Source organism: Phaseolus vulgaris, chromosome 7 (genome assembly GCF_000499845.2).
Source record: "Phaseolus vulgaris cultivar G19833 chromosome 7, P. vulgaris v2.0, whole genome shotgun sequence".
Lineage (NCBI taxonomy): Eukaryota > Viridiplantae > Streptophyta > Magnoliopsida > Fabales > Fabaceae > Phaseolus > Phaseolus vulgaris.
In genome coordinates, this window is record NC_023753.2 from 34,850,003 (window position 1) to 34,863,691 (window position 13,689).

The 13,689-nt window shown below is 33.5% G+C and overlaps 2 protein-coding genes across 4 annotated transcripts; one reads left to right on the top strand and one right to left on the bottom strand.

The window, feature by feature from the left end:
* Positions 1–1,191: 1,191 nt before the first annotated feature.
* LOC137830311 (large ribosomal subunit protein eL24) lies at positions 1,192–3,163 on the bottom strand. The gene is made up of 5 exons (XM_068637577.1): positions 2,931–3,163; positions 2,215–2,290; positions 2,006–2,107; positions 1,653–1,801; positions 1,192–1,521 (listed from the first exon to the last, which is right to left on the bottom strand). The coding sequence occupies exons 1-5, from the start codon at positions 2,939–2,941 to the stop codon at positions 1,365–1,367; spliced, it is 495 nt and encodes a 164-aa protein (XP_068493678.1). The 5' UTR covers positions 2,942–3,163; the 3' UTR covers positions 1,192–1,364.
* Positions 3,164–3,821: 658 nt separating this feature from the next.
* LOC137830305 (uncharacterized) lies at positions 3,822–13,593 on the top strand. Of its 3 annotated transcripts, XR_011084199.1 has the most exons (7): positions 4,140–4,607; positions 4,888–5,847; positions 12,090–12,137; positions 12,221–12,916; positions 13,069–13,111; positions 13,198–13,231; positions 13,426–13,593. XR_011084199.1 is itself a non-coding variant. In XM_068637568.1 (4 exons), the coding sequence occupies exons 1-4, from the start codon at positions 4,413–4,415 to the stop codon at positions 12,644–12,646; spliced, it is 1,629 nt and encodes a 542-aa protein (XP_068493669.1). In that variant the 5' UTR covers positions 3,822–4,412; the 3' UTR covers positions 12,647–13,016. The 3 variants fall into 3 exon arrangements, 1 of the variants encoding a protein (XP_068493669.1); XR_011084198.1 differs by having other exon boundaries at positions 4,032–4,607; positions 13,069–13,593; XM_068637568.1 differs by lacking the exons at positions 13,069–13,111; positions 13,198–13,231; positions 13,426–13,593 and having other exon boundaries at positions 3,822–4,607; positions 12,221–13,016.
* The last annotated feature ends 96 nt before the right edge of the window (positions 13,594–13,689 follow it).

A 13,689-nucleotide genomic window follows, 5' to 3' on the forward strand; every position in this document is an offset into this window, starting at 1 on the left:
ATTCAGTAAAAATAAAATTTTCTATTGAATTTGAAATTTATAATATTTGAATTGAATTATACAAAAACACATTTTTTTTTAATGAAAGCAGTTTAAATTGTAAATATTTCAATCATGTTAACAAAATAATGAATAGTATCATTCAGTATAAACGGAGAAAAAAAAATAGTTGCATTCTCAACTAATAATCACTTTAAAAGAGTAGAACATGGATAAGGAGTTTTACCTTTATTTAATGGAAAATTTTATACAATAGTTAATTAGATGTTTAATAGTAAAGTATATGTTGTTTAGGTAACAGGTTAAAATAAATTAGATTTTAAAAATTATAATAATAATTTAATTATTTAAAATTAGATAATTTTAAATTTTACGTAAAAAATAAAAGTTTAAAATTGTTTATACTCTATGTATATTCTTTCTTATCATGATTATTTTTCTAGCAATATAGGTAAGTATTATTTATTAACTAATATTAATAGGTAATTTATTTTTAATTAATGTTGATTAAAATTGTTTTTAATCAACGTTAACAAAAAGATAAGATAGTAGTTATCCTGTACGAATTTTTCTATTTTTTATTAATATATTCCGCAATTTTACATCACTAATATTATATGAATGTCATTTTTATATTTATTAATAATTAAATAGTTTAAAAAAAAATCAATAAATTTGAACAGATTATAAAAATATTTTAAAAAGCTAGAAATTAAAATAAAAACTATTTAAATTTAATGTATTTGATTTCCTAAAATTTATGACATCCCTTTTTTTTTTATCTAAAGCCAAGGTTAACCTTCTCTGTTTTAGTATTTTTTGTACTGCGACTATATTGTAATTAGTTGGCATTTTGTTATCTTGTTTCGGCTTAAATATGTCACGAAAACTTATTTAATTTTGATACGGCAAGTGCAAGAGAAAGTTTACAATCAGTCGATATCTAAAATATATTTCTAATTATTTAAAAAATTATCAATCTTACTCATACATTTGAATTCTTAATTGAAGGGAAAAATGTAATAGAAGGAAAAAAATTGAATAGATGCTTGTAAAATTTTCAAAATTAAACTGAACCTGTTGTATTACGGGTCCTAATTCCATCACAAGGATGAGATTGCCCACTGTAATCTCTAATAAAAATATGAATATCTTATTGTTAGATATTTCAACCAGATGCATGACTAGGAATTTGTTGTAAAGGTATTTTTATAAAACTAGAATTAGATCTGCGGGAAAATCCATTCAATAGGTACTATAAGCTCCAAGCACAAGTTTTTTAATAATGAGGCAAATAAAATATCAGCACAAAAGGAACAAAACTCTATTTGAGTACCAGACCAAAAGGGAACAAAACTTCAGACTTAGCGCTTGCCACCACCACCACCAAGCTTGGGTCCTTTGGGTGCAGCACCCTTGCTGACAGCACCTTTGCCTTGTGATTTTTGTAACTTGGCCTGAACTTCAGCCTTCTTTGCCTTCTTCTCATCTTTTGTTTTCTTTACCCTCTCCTTGATTTCACTGCAGGACATCAACTTCAGACAATGAGATACTATATTTGCACGAGATACAGATGGTTTTATACAATCAATCAACAACAACATTGCCTTTAAAAGAAAAGAAAAGAAAACTAAAAAGAAAAGAAAACACACCGCAGAGCAGCTTCTCTAGCAGCATCACGAACTTCTGGCTTCTCTGCTCTTTTCTTCTGAATAACTTCCAGTGTAGCACCAACAATGGACCTAGAGTAAGGTTTCTTGGTGGCCCTACGCCTCTTCTTCACAGCTTCTTGGGCAATATCCTACACATCACAATTACACAAATAAAAAATCAATGTAAAATTTCATCAATACATACACTCGCGCATAGAGATCTCAGGTAAAACAAAGAAAGTGGCACCAAAACCTGTTCAAGTGTGTGATAACTTAGAATAGGGTATAACAAGATGGTTATGATTACTGAGATTGCCTAAGTCACATACAAATAAGTTCATTCACATATTCACCTTCTTATGCTGTTTCCTGTACATGGCTGTCCAGGTGAGCTTTGATGGCTTCAATCGGTTGTGGAAATACCTCTTGCATTTGGAGTTGGCGAAGAGGAAGACCTACTCATTAAGAAATCAATACTCTCGCATAAGCAACCAATTATCAAGACATCATTAAATAGTAACATAACATCCTTAAAATTCAAGAAATGCCACAATTATGATACCTGAGAATCACCACGAACAAATCGTATGCCTTTCCCAGGGTAGATCTTTGCACCACTGAAACGGCAAAGTTCGGTCCTAACATACAAACATCAACTGCCAGTGAGCAGACCTTCCAAGTGCAAAGATTATAATTTGAAAAATCACCAACCATTTCTTGTTTTCCATGTTTTGTTATCTAGTCTAACAATAACAAATTTCCGACAAAATGCATCCACCCAACAGAACAATCTCAGGCAGAAAACAGGAGTTATGAAGCGATCTAAAATTCAATATTCCGCTGGGATGATGATGATGATGAACTTCATCATCCAAACCCATCACCAGGTCAACAATCACAAAAAAAATACATTTAAGCATTTTAGAAAATTTAAGGTTTTTGCCAAACATAAACCCAAAAATGACAGCATCGCAAATCTGTAATCTTATGTAAACTAATTAATCAATAATGCCAATTTCTAACAAATCCATAACAATACAACAAAATTCTAAAAGAAAACGAAATCCCGCTTCAGCGAACCTAAATCGAGAGTTCAAAAATATACAAGTTTTCCTTTTCTAAAAGGACGGAGCAGCTATCAACTACAAGAATGACAAAATGACAAGTCGCATGTTTGCTCCGATTGTAAAACGAAAATATAGAGCAGAAACGTTTCAATGAAATTGAAGAATAATATTATTGAATGAAAGTATTGAGTTAGATTTTGGATAAACCTACTTGAGAACCATTGTCGCTGCTGCTGCTCCTCCTCCCAAATCTCCTTTTCCGTAGAAACCCTAGAACGAAATGGTTGTTTATATCTATGTATACCCAAAATCTCAATAAAAAGCCTTATTTTATAATAAAACTACGAGAATGCCACCCAAAATTAGGTCGGGTGGTGAACAGTTTAGATAGCCAAAGTAACCTTTCTCTGTCTGAAAAAAAGCCCAGCTGGGTATTTGATAATTGGGCCTGAGCTGATTGTAAGAATTTTGTTAAAAAAAAAACCAAAATCTCTATACTATCGAATCAGCTAGTTTAATTTTAAGAAGGTTTTTTTTGCACCGTTATACTTCCCTTCTCACCCCTAAAAACTATGAAAGTTTTGTTTTATCAAAGTTTAAGATTAATTAAATTTATTTGAATTATATTTTAATTTGAAAATTTAAAATTTAACTTCTTTTCCCAGTTTTAGTTAAAAGAGTTGAAAATTAATGTTAATTTAGTTCTTGGATAACTGAATTATGATATATTTTGGGTGAAGATGAACCAGAATGTAATTCAAAATTCAATTGTTCATAGTTGAATCCTGATCATAAATATTGAAAACTTGGGTAAATACGCTTGAGTGAAGAATTAGTCTTATACCAGTGTTATTTGTGGAAAAAATTGTGCACTTTGAAAGAAAATAATTTTAAAATGTAATAAATTCATCAACCAAATCAGGATGAATGATTACATTTAGCTACATCATTGAATATTTGCTATTCATTTCTTCTTTTACTGTGAAATAATTCATAAATAGTGAAATTATTAAACATATTAAAATACATTTGAATATTTTAGTAACATAAAATATACTTAATATTAAACAAATTATTCAATAATTGTTTCAACCGCGTAAGCACTTTTGCATAACCCAATCATTTTGTACCACAGCACAAAGTTTCAGAGAAGAATTTTTCAATTCTAAGAAACATTGGTGTGATCTGTTTTATTATTTATACATACCGTAACAAACTTCTTCAACATTAGTCATCATCATACGATGTTTACTTCTAATTTCAGCACCAAAATTTAATTTACTTTTGACTTCGTCTTCGTATGAATCGATTCTCATATTTTATGTTACAATTAAAAATGTATATGAAAATAAAGTAAAATAGAAATATTAAATACCTTTTATATATTATTATAGATTTTATAATTGTAAAATAGTTAAATAAAGATTTGACATTAGTTTTGTGTATGTGATAGCAGTGATTGAGTGGTAGGACAGGAGCATGAGGGTGTAGTAGTGGGATGCAATGAAAAAAGAAGGGAAGAAGAATTAAATTAACCGGGAAGGAAGGAAGGAAGGAAGTGAAAGAAACCCTTTTCTTTCTCTTCAACCAAACCCCTTCCTCAATTCCTATCTCTCTGTTTTTTTTCTTTGCAACAAATTCACAAACACATTCACTGCTTATTCCTTCTTGCAATCATTCTGTTGTTCATGAAATGGGGGACAAACACCATCTAGACGACAGCAGCGATTTCACCTCCGAGGACGAAGGCACCGAGGATTACCGCCGCGGTGGCTACCACGCTATCCGAATCGGCGACACCTTCAACGCCGGTAGCTACGTCGTTCAGTCTAAGCTCGGTTGGGGCCATTTCTCCACTGTCTGGCTCGCTTGGGACATCAAACATTCTGTCTCTTCCTCTCTCTCTCTCTCTATATATATATATATGTTTACTTTTTTGTTATGATCTTTCCCCTTAAATGTTTGTTCTAGGTTTATTCATGAAATGGTTTTGTTTTTGCCTTTTTGAGTTCAGTTGCGTGTTAGTCTGGTTAATTTCTAATCTAGAATCAGTGCAAGAGATTATTGGCGTTTTAGCAGCGGTTGACAGTAAATTGGCAGCAGTTTTTTGTTTTTTTCGATTTTGTTGACTTGTTTTGCTTCTTTTTTTTCTGTGTGGAGATTTGCAGAGATATGTGGCTTTGAAGGTTCAGAAGAGTGCTCAGCACTACACCGAGGCGGCCATGGATGAGATAACGATTTTGCAACAGACTGCGGAGGGAGATCCTGACGATAAGAAATGTGTGGTGAAGCTTTTGGACCATTTCAAGCATTCTGGTCCCAATGGGCAGCATGTCTGCATGGTTTTTGAGTACCTTGGGGACAATCTTTTGACACTTATTAAGTACTCGGATTACCGCGGGTTGCCTATCGCCATGGTTAAGGAGATTTGCTTTCACATTCTGGTTGGATTGGATTACTTGCACAAACAGCTTTCCATCATACATACTGACTTGAAGCCTGAAAACATCCTGCTTTTGTCGATGATTGATCCATCTAAGGATCCTAGAAAGTCTGGGGCGCAGCTTATTCTTCCCAATAGTAAAGATAAGATGGTACTGGAGTCGACAGGTGCGAAAGATACGAAGATGTTGAATGGGGATTTGGTTAATCACAAGAAGAAGATTAAGAGAAAAGCTAAACAAGCAGCTCATGGTTGTTTTGAGAAGGAAGCTTCTGAAGGAGTTGAGGGTAATCCTGAAACTTCTGGGGCTGTGGAGTGGTCTCCTAACACGAGTTCTGCAAGAGAACAGGCTTCCAGTTCTGCTGGAACTAGTAGGTTATCGGATGCTGATGCAGCAAAGTTGAAAGAGCAGGGTAACAAAAGAGGAAGCCGATCAATGAGACAGAAGCTGCTGGCATCAGTTGATCTCAAGTGCAAGTTAGTGGACTTTGGTAATGCCTGCTGGACATATAAACAGTTTACTAATGATATCCAGACAAGACAGTATCGGTGCCCAGAGGTGATCCTTGGGTCAAAATATTCCACATCTGCAGATCTTTGGTCCTTTGCTTGCATTTGTTTTGAGCTTGCAACTGGAGATGTGTTATTTGATCCTCACAGTGGTGACAACTTTGATAGGGATGAGGTATGTGTATTTTGTTTACTTATTTGTATGTTCTACCTAATTAGATTGCCATCCTTACCAGTTGTGGGAATCAACCTATGTATTTTTGGTTTGCATACCCCCCTCCCCAAAAATAGTGAGAAAAGACTTTTTTTGCGATGTTTAGACATAAACTTTGGGTGATTGAAAATTGCAGACTAGATAAAACATATCCTACTATGGTAAGGTACATTTGATAGGGGCTGAATACTTAATCAAGTGTTTGTTTGTATCATAATATAAGTTCAGATAAGTTGTAACTTGTAAATAAGCTGTTCTAAACCCATCCATGATTTATGATAGAATATGATGATGTCATTTGATACTTTTAGTCAACCCTAGAAAAAGGCTTGGCTATTGTTTTTGTCATAGTTATCTAGTCTTGTTGAATATCAGTAATAGAAAGTAAACGCACTTGCAAACACCATGGGTTAAACATTAAACAAAACTCAAATCCAAGTTCTATTATTGAGGTACTTCAGCTCTTCAATATCCTTTACATGAGTTTGGTTTGCAACTGAACACAGATACACTGGAAAGGAAGTACTTATCTGTGTGAGTCGATCAGATATAAGCCGAGTAGTGAAATAGAGTCAAATGAAATGCCTTGTTTCAAAGCTTCTTAATATTGCTAAGATGGAAGGTCTTTTCAAGAGCATTCACCAATGTAATAATTGTAATAAAATCTGGTTGCTAGTTTATTGTGGTTTGTGTTTTCATGCATGCTGTTGTGAAAACCAATGTAATAATTGTTTTTTTAGTAGACTCATGTAGACTCGACCAAACCTGATCAAACTCAGGTAAAATTGCAAGTTTAGAGTTCAATCTATGAGCACAGTTGGACATTAGAAAAAGCCTAAAATGACACTGGATTTGTTTGTTTTGATGTCATGATTTATGCAAAACACATCTAGGTAATAATTCCATGGTTCATTGATTCTCTCTTCCAAGTTTCTGTCTGTTTTGGGTGTTGATGTTGCGTTCTACTATCTCACAAACAAATCTGTCTTGTGTCTTTTTCAGCTCCGCTCTGTTTTTGTGTTTTGATGTTCTCTTTTGATTTGTCCTAGACACCTTGACGATCACATTACTCTCCATTTCCTTTCTCTTGTTCTGCACTACTCTCCCATTTTCTTTCTCTTGTCCGTTTCATAGATAGGGATGGTGCAAGCTACAAATTAGATAAATATAAAAAGAATAATATATAATATGATCAACTAACAATAATAATAACATTACTGTTAAAAATATAGAAAGTTATTTATAGCATCATATAATATTGAATTCTTCTTATGTTATGTATAGGTATTACAAGTTTACGAAGCTCTCTCGAGATTATGTATACTCTTGAGATTGACAACTTTAGTGATGAAGAATATAATATATCTTATACTGAATCATTTAGATATAAATTGATTGTAAACGCAGAATTGGTTTTCTTATTTATTTTTATTACAAACAGAACCAATATAACTTACTAACTTAGTACTTTTTAGTTCTAATATCTTGTTTTTTTATGTTCAAGCCTATTTTACATGAGTTTTCCTGTTTATTACTGATGATAAAAAAAATTAATTCTCTAGTTGAAACAAGGAAAATCTCCATTTCTTACTGGAAAAATAATTTAGCTTAGTTATGTGGAGAAGGTGAAATGTTTAAAGGTGCTAGGTAACAATGAAAGTCATGTAAAGTTAAACTCTGGTCAGTGTTATTGATGGCAAATTGTGGTGGCTGGCCAAAAATCTACCCTATAAATATGGTAGACAGTGTTCTAATCTAACATGTGGTGGAAGCATGACTTTTGTAAATAGGGGACTATTGGAATAAAAATATCTTAATATCTCATTCTTTAAATCTTAATTTTGTCTTGTAAGTTTCACATTGTCATTATAATTTAGTGTCTTTAAGCCAAATAACTCTATAAATTGTACTATAACCTTTAATGTTGATTCCTTTGTCATAGGAACATGATACGAGTCGTCTAATTGACAAATGACATGAAACACAAGGACTTTATTATTTGAAAACAAGCGCACATGTGTCTTGTTTTGCTACGTCAACTCTAAAGCTTTTTGCATGATCGTTTGTGTCACCCAAGTCTAGCCAAGTTCAAAATAATAACTCCTAGTATAAAGAAACTTCAAGTGTTGGAATGTGAAACATGTCAACTAGGAAAATATGTTAGGTCACCATTTCAAACAAACTTTAAACATACGTGTCTCAATTTTGTAAACCATTCATTAAGAAATTTGGGGACCTAGCCGTGTAACATCTTTTGGATTTAGATTTTTTGTAACCTTTATTGACGAATTCTGCCATTGTACTTGGTGTTTAATTAATGAAAGACAAATATGATCTTTTTACCATATTCATGTCTTTCTGTAATGAGACTAAGAGCCAATTTGAAAAAAATAACTCAGGTCTTCCGAAGTGACAATGGTAAAAAATATTTTTATGTTCAACTCTCATCCTTACCCTTACAGGGTATTTTGCATCAGTTCACTTGTCCTCAGGCATCAAAACAAAATGGTATTGCATAGAGGAAGAATAGACATACATTGAAACTGCACACTTTCTAACGCTGAATACAAATATTGTTGCACATTATTGGGGATATGCAGTTGTCATTGCATGATTTTTGATAAATAGAATGCCTTCTTCCTCTCTTGAAAATCAAATTCCTCACTCCATTGTTTTTCCAAATAATCCCTTATTTTTATCTCTCCATTGTTTTGTTCATAATGTCTCTCCAGGTTTAGACAATGTTTTTCTAGGATAAAAACTCTCCAACTACCAAAAGATACTATATGCCAACTGATGTTAACTTTTTTTTATGGCACCTATTTTCTTGTCCTCCATGGAAGCTCTTCTGTCCATTCAACATGTTCTAGCTGTTCTAACCTTTGATCTTCTTATGATTCTAACCTTTTTTTGCCTCCAACCCAAATGAAAACCAATCTAACATTACTTCACCATCTTTTTGTACATACCTACCCAAGTCACAGAGAGCCCCTCTCACTCTTCCTGAAGTCTCTTATGATTTAGATCCTCCAACAACAACTTCCCATTCCATGAATCCTTCTCCATCAACTCTTTCACACAACACCATTTCAGATTGGTCTATTGCTCTTGGGAAAGGTATATGGTCTACTAGTAATCTATATTATGTTTATAACTAAGTTATCATCATTTTTTTTCATTGTATTCTTTTGTTTTTTCTTTGTCTACCATCATTCTTCCTAAAACTATTAATGGGCACTTAATCAACATGGATGGCGACAAGCCACAATTGATGAAATGTGTGCTCTTGCAAGCAATGACACATGGGAGTTTGTTCCTCTTCCATCTAGAAAGAAGATTGTTGGTTGTAGATGGATTTATGTTGTTAAAGTTGGACATAGTGGTGAAGTTGATTGCCTTAAAACTAGGTTGGTGGGTAAAGGATATATACAATTGATAGACTTAACTACTATCATACTTTATCTCTCATGGCCAAAATCACCACATGTTGGCTTTTTCTTGCAATGGTTGCTATTCGCTATTGGCTTCTTCACCAGCTTGACATTAAAAATACTTTCCTCCATGGTGATCTTGAGGAGGAAATTTACATGGAGTAACCTTCTGGAATTGTTGCCAAGGGGGAGTTTGGTTTAGTGTGTAAATTATGCTGCTCCCATTATGGTCTGAAGCTTTGCCTCGAGTTTGGTTTGGTAATTTCGTTCATCCTATGTAGGTTTATGGATTGGTACGAAATGTGGCAGATCATTTTGTTTTCTGTTGTCATACTTCTCCTAGGAAGTGTGTTTATCTAATGGTCTATGTTGATGATATAGTTATTATAGGAAATGATATGACTAGGATCTATAAACTAAAGGACCATTTATTTAGCCATTTTCATACTAAAGATCTTGGTTCTCTGAAATACTTTCTGCTATAGAAGTGACTAAATCAGAAGAAGTTGTTGTTATTTTACAAAGAAAATATGCTCTTGACATTCTAGAGGAGATATGGTTGCCAAATTGCTAGCCTATTGATAATCCCACGGATCTCAATCAAAAGTTGATAGTGGGAAAACTCATTTATGTTAATATTACAAGACTTGATATTTCTTATGTAGTGAGTTTGTCAATTCATGCAAAAATCCTCACATTGATCACTAGAATACTGTAACTCACATTCTAATATATAAAAAAAAAGGCTCCAGGACAAGGATTATTGTAGGGGACAAAAGAAATATTCAAATTATAGGGTATTCTGATGCAGATTTGGCTTGTTGTCCCATTGGCAGAAGATCCACCACCTGATATTGTGTATTCGTTGGAAAGAATATTGTCTCTTAAAAGAGCAAGAAACGAAATGTTGTCGGATCTAGTGCAGAAGTTGAATACAGATTTATGGCTTTGGCCCCTTGTAAACTTGTGTAGATTAAACAACCCTTTCAAGATTTGAAATTTTGTAAAGTTGAGAAAATGAAGTCATATTGTGGTGGTTGAAGACCCCACATCATTTAAAGATGTGGCCAAAGTTACAGTATACAAGTGAGTGCAAACCAAACCAATTTTGTTAGATTGAGTTAGGTTTAAATTCCAATTTCTTAAGTTGGTATCCGAATCATTAGAGTCCATCCTTAAGTTTATTGGGTCAATTGTGTTACCTGCCATCAAGTTCTTCCTAGTCCCACACAACATATCTAATTCTTGGCATGAGGGGGTGTGTTAGAAATCTTTTATCGACTAGATATATGACCAAATTATAATATCTAGGTGGGTGTAAGCCTTATCTTACCAAACCAATTTTATCGGGTTGAGTTAGGTATAAAATCTACTTTTTAAAGATAGTATCAAAGTCATTCAAAGTCTATTCTAGTCAAATTTGTTGAGCCTAATGTGTCACCCTCTATTGAGTTCCTTCTTGTGCACTTGACATGTCCAATCCTCAACGTGAGAGGGTGTGTTGGAAATCCTACATCATTTAAAAATACAACAAAATTTATAATATACAAGTGAGTGCAAACCTTATCTTACCAAGTTGGTTTTGTGAGTTTAAGTTAGGTTTAAATTGTACTCATCTTTATATATATATATATATATATATATATATATAGACACACATACATCAGCTGAGCATAAACTGACTGATTTTTCCTCACATTTAAATTCAAATGTTTCTTTGACAAGAATGCAAAATGTATCTTACAAATTATGGGGAATAGTGTAACTATACTTTTACATTTCAATTTGATTTGCAAATCACCCTTCTAGAGAGTCAAAATGGTGCATGTTGAAAATAATCCATGATGGATTGCATTTAGTCATGATGCTTATTTTGAATAAGCATAAAATAAAATGATGTGCCTTTTGGGTTTATGATAACCATGCTTGGTAACATAATCTTTCCTAAGCAGGAATTTGTGTGCATTCTGTTTGTTGACGTGAACTAGACGTTAGGTAAAGTTAAATCTAGGAGGTCATTCCTATATGAAAGCATCAAGGCCTCTCATAGTAGGACTAACCTCATCACCTATTAATTTTTCATATGAAATTTCAAAGCATTTAAATAACCCCTGCACGAGAACAAAAACAATATACAAAACTTAGATCCTTCCAAAGAAGAGAGCTTGGCCGAAGCATTTGTATGATCATTGCTTGAACGTAGTAAACCACCTATGTCCCCTTCCTATAATATCAAGACGAACTGCAATTGGGACATGGAGAGAGTCAACCTGCTTTAGATCAAGACAAAGCAACATGAATGCTTTTATTTTATTTTTATGTTAAATCTCTAACATGCTCCAAATGTATAAGATATTTGTGCTTTAAGCATGGAAAATACACAAACCAGCATGGAATAGAGCTTAGCCTCGCCGGTTGTGACAGTGTGTCCATATTCCTTTTGTACATTGTCTAGACAGGTTTAACTTTTTTAGCCTGCCTAATCATTTTTAGGCAAAAGTTATTTAAAAATATTATTAGGCAAATTGATTGATTCAGTTAGATTGTGTTCCTGTTGGTGAAACAGTTCGATTTGCGTGGTATTTACTTATCCAACTTCTTGAATGTGCTTATTCTTTCCAAGGACTGCATAGTAATTTGCTTTGTTTGGGAGTGATTTGTTAAATCTTTATATTATGTTAGTTTATTTTCAGTGTTGCTGCCGTTTTAAAATAATTTTTTACTTGCATTTGCGCTCCTGTTTTGATGTTTAATATTTTTATTTTATCTCAGGACCACTTAGCATTAATGATGGAACTTCTTGGAATGATGCCACGTAAGGTAACAATATTGTTCTATCCATTTCTTGGGTCTTAACCGTTATGGTTCATTATTAACTTGAGTTGGCGAACTATAATTCTCAGATAGCACTAGGGGGGCGTTATTCCCGTGATTTCTTTAATAGATATGGTGATTTAAGGCATATCCGGCGATTGCGATTCTGGCCCTTGAATAAAGTCCTCATGGAGAAGTATGATTTCAGTGAGAAAGATGCAAATGATTTGACGGACTTTTTGGTTCCTATCCTTGATTTTGTTCCTGAAAAGCGGCCTACAGCTGGTCAGTGCCTTCTGCATCCCTGGATCAATGTAGGTCCACGTCTTTTGGAGCCATCTGTGCCTTCTAATCACAACCCAGCTTCTGAAACTGCTGTTTTGGATCAGAAGAAAAGGGAAAAAGATGAGAGGGAGGCCATGGAGGCAGGAATGGGAAATATTGTTATCAATTCAGATTCTAAATCACTGATGCAATCACCATCAAAGAAAGCCTTCAAAGCCACCCAGCAGTAGTTCATCTGGCAAGAGCACTTTCCTGTGTTATTGTTTCTATCTTCTAAGCGTGCCCAAGCATTGTTTCTCTCAATTATTGGTGCCCATGGGAATTGTTTTTGGGGCATGTTTATTTCCTGGTTTTCCTAAACTTCTGGTTTGGATGGGGTCGGAAATGTTGAAGCCAGGTGCCAGCTAAATCCTTTCAAGTCTTTCACATTGCATACTACACCTCTCACTACGAATACCGTTATCATATACCCCCTGCCTTGTTTCTCATGCCTATGATAGGTAATAGATGAGTTTGTCAACTGGTTCCATTGACTTGTTTGTGAACTTTGTTAATTATCATGTACCCTTGTGCTTAATAATATTGTTGATATTAAAACAATATAGACATTTTCAGGAATTTCATTAACTAATTTTTAATTTTATGGTAACAGCAATGTTGAAAGACAAGGAGTAAACAATTTCGTTAAATTCAAGGTTAGATTTAGTTCTTGTATTTTTATTATTTTGGGACCAATGGGAAGGGCAATTAGTCTCATACAGAGGGTTACTGTCTGTCACAGAATCTGGTAATGAAGGACTTGCAATCAAGGAACAGTAAGTTAATTAAATTATGTTGTTTTTTTTATTTGTGCCAGTTTAATTCATTTTCATAGGTTGATATTTTTTTTTAAGTTTTGCTTTCTTCCCATTATTATTATTTGGTACTCGATACATCTTTAAAATTATAATTGTGAGACCAAATGTTGTTCAAGGATAAATTGTGTAAAACTGGTTTGTTGTGTCTGCAGAGCATAACATGCTCGTACTTCAGAATAAAAACCAATCACGAAAAAGCCAAATCCGGGAGGATGCCTTTTCCTTTATTTATGGAAAGTGTTTTAACAGTTCCGTTATTTTACAAAAGTTGAAACCATTTATTACAAGTTATATGTAATTTATCTCTGTTTTTCATTTAATTTCAATCTTTATCACACACACATTTAAAAAGAATGCACCTTCGATATTTAAAAGAGACATTTTGTTGTTGTTTGTCCATGTGCACACACTGTTCT

Excerpts from the sequence above, each read along its gene's own strand:
- LOC137830305 (XM_068637568.1), top strand. The coding sequence starts at position 4,413 with ATGGGGGACAAACACCATCTAGACGACAGCAGCGATTTCACCTCCGAG. Across the intron at positions 4,608-4,887 it reads CTTGGGACATCAAACATTCT|AGATATGTGGCTTTGAAGGT; the intron begins GTCTCTTCCTCT and ends GGAGATTTGCAG. Across the intron at positions 5,848-12,089 it reads ACAACTTTGATAGGGATGAG|GACCACTTAGCATTAATGAT; the intron begins GTATGTGTATTT and ends ATTTTATCTCAG.
- LOC137830311 (XM_068637577.1), bottom strand. Across the intron at positions 2,108-2,214 it reads TTGTTCGTGGTGATTCTCAG|GTCTTCCTCTTCGCCAACTC; the intron begins GTATCATAATTG and ends CTTAATGAGTAG. Across the intron at positions 1,522-1,652 it reads GCTAGAGAAGCTGCTCTGCG|TGAAATCAAGGAGAGGGTAA; the intron begins GTGTGTTTTCTT and ends GATGTCCTGCAG.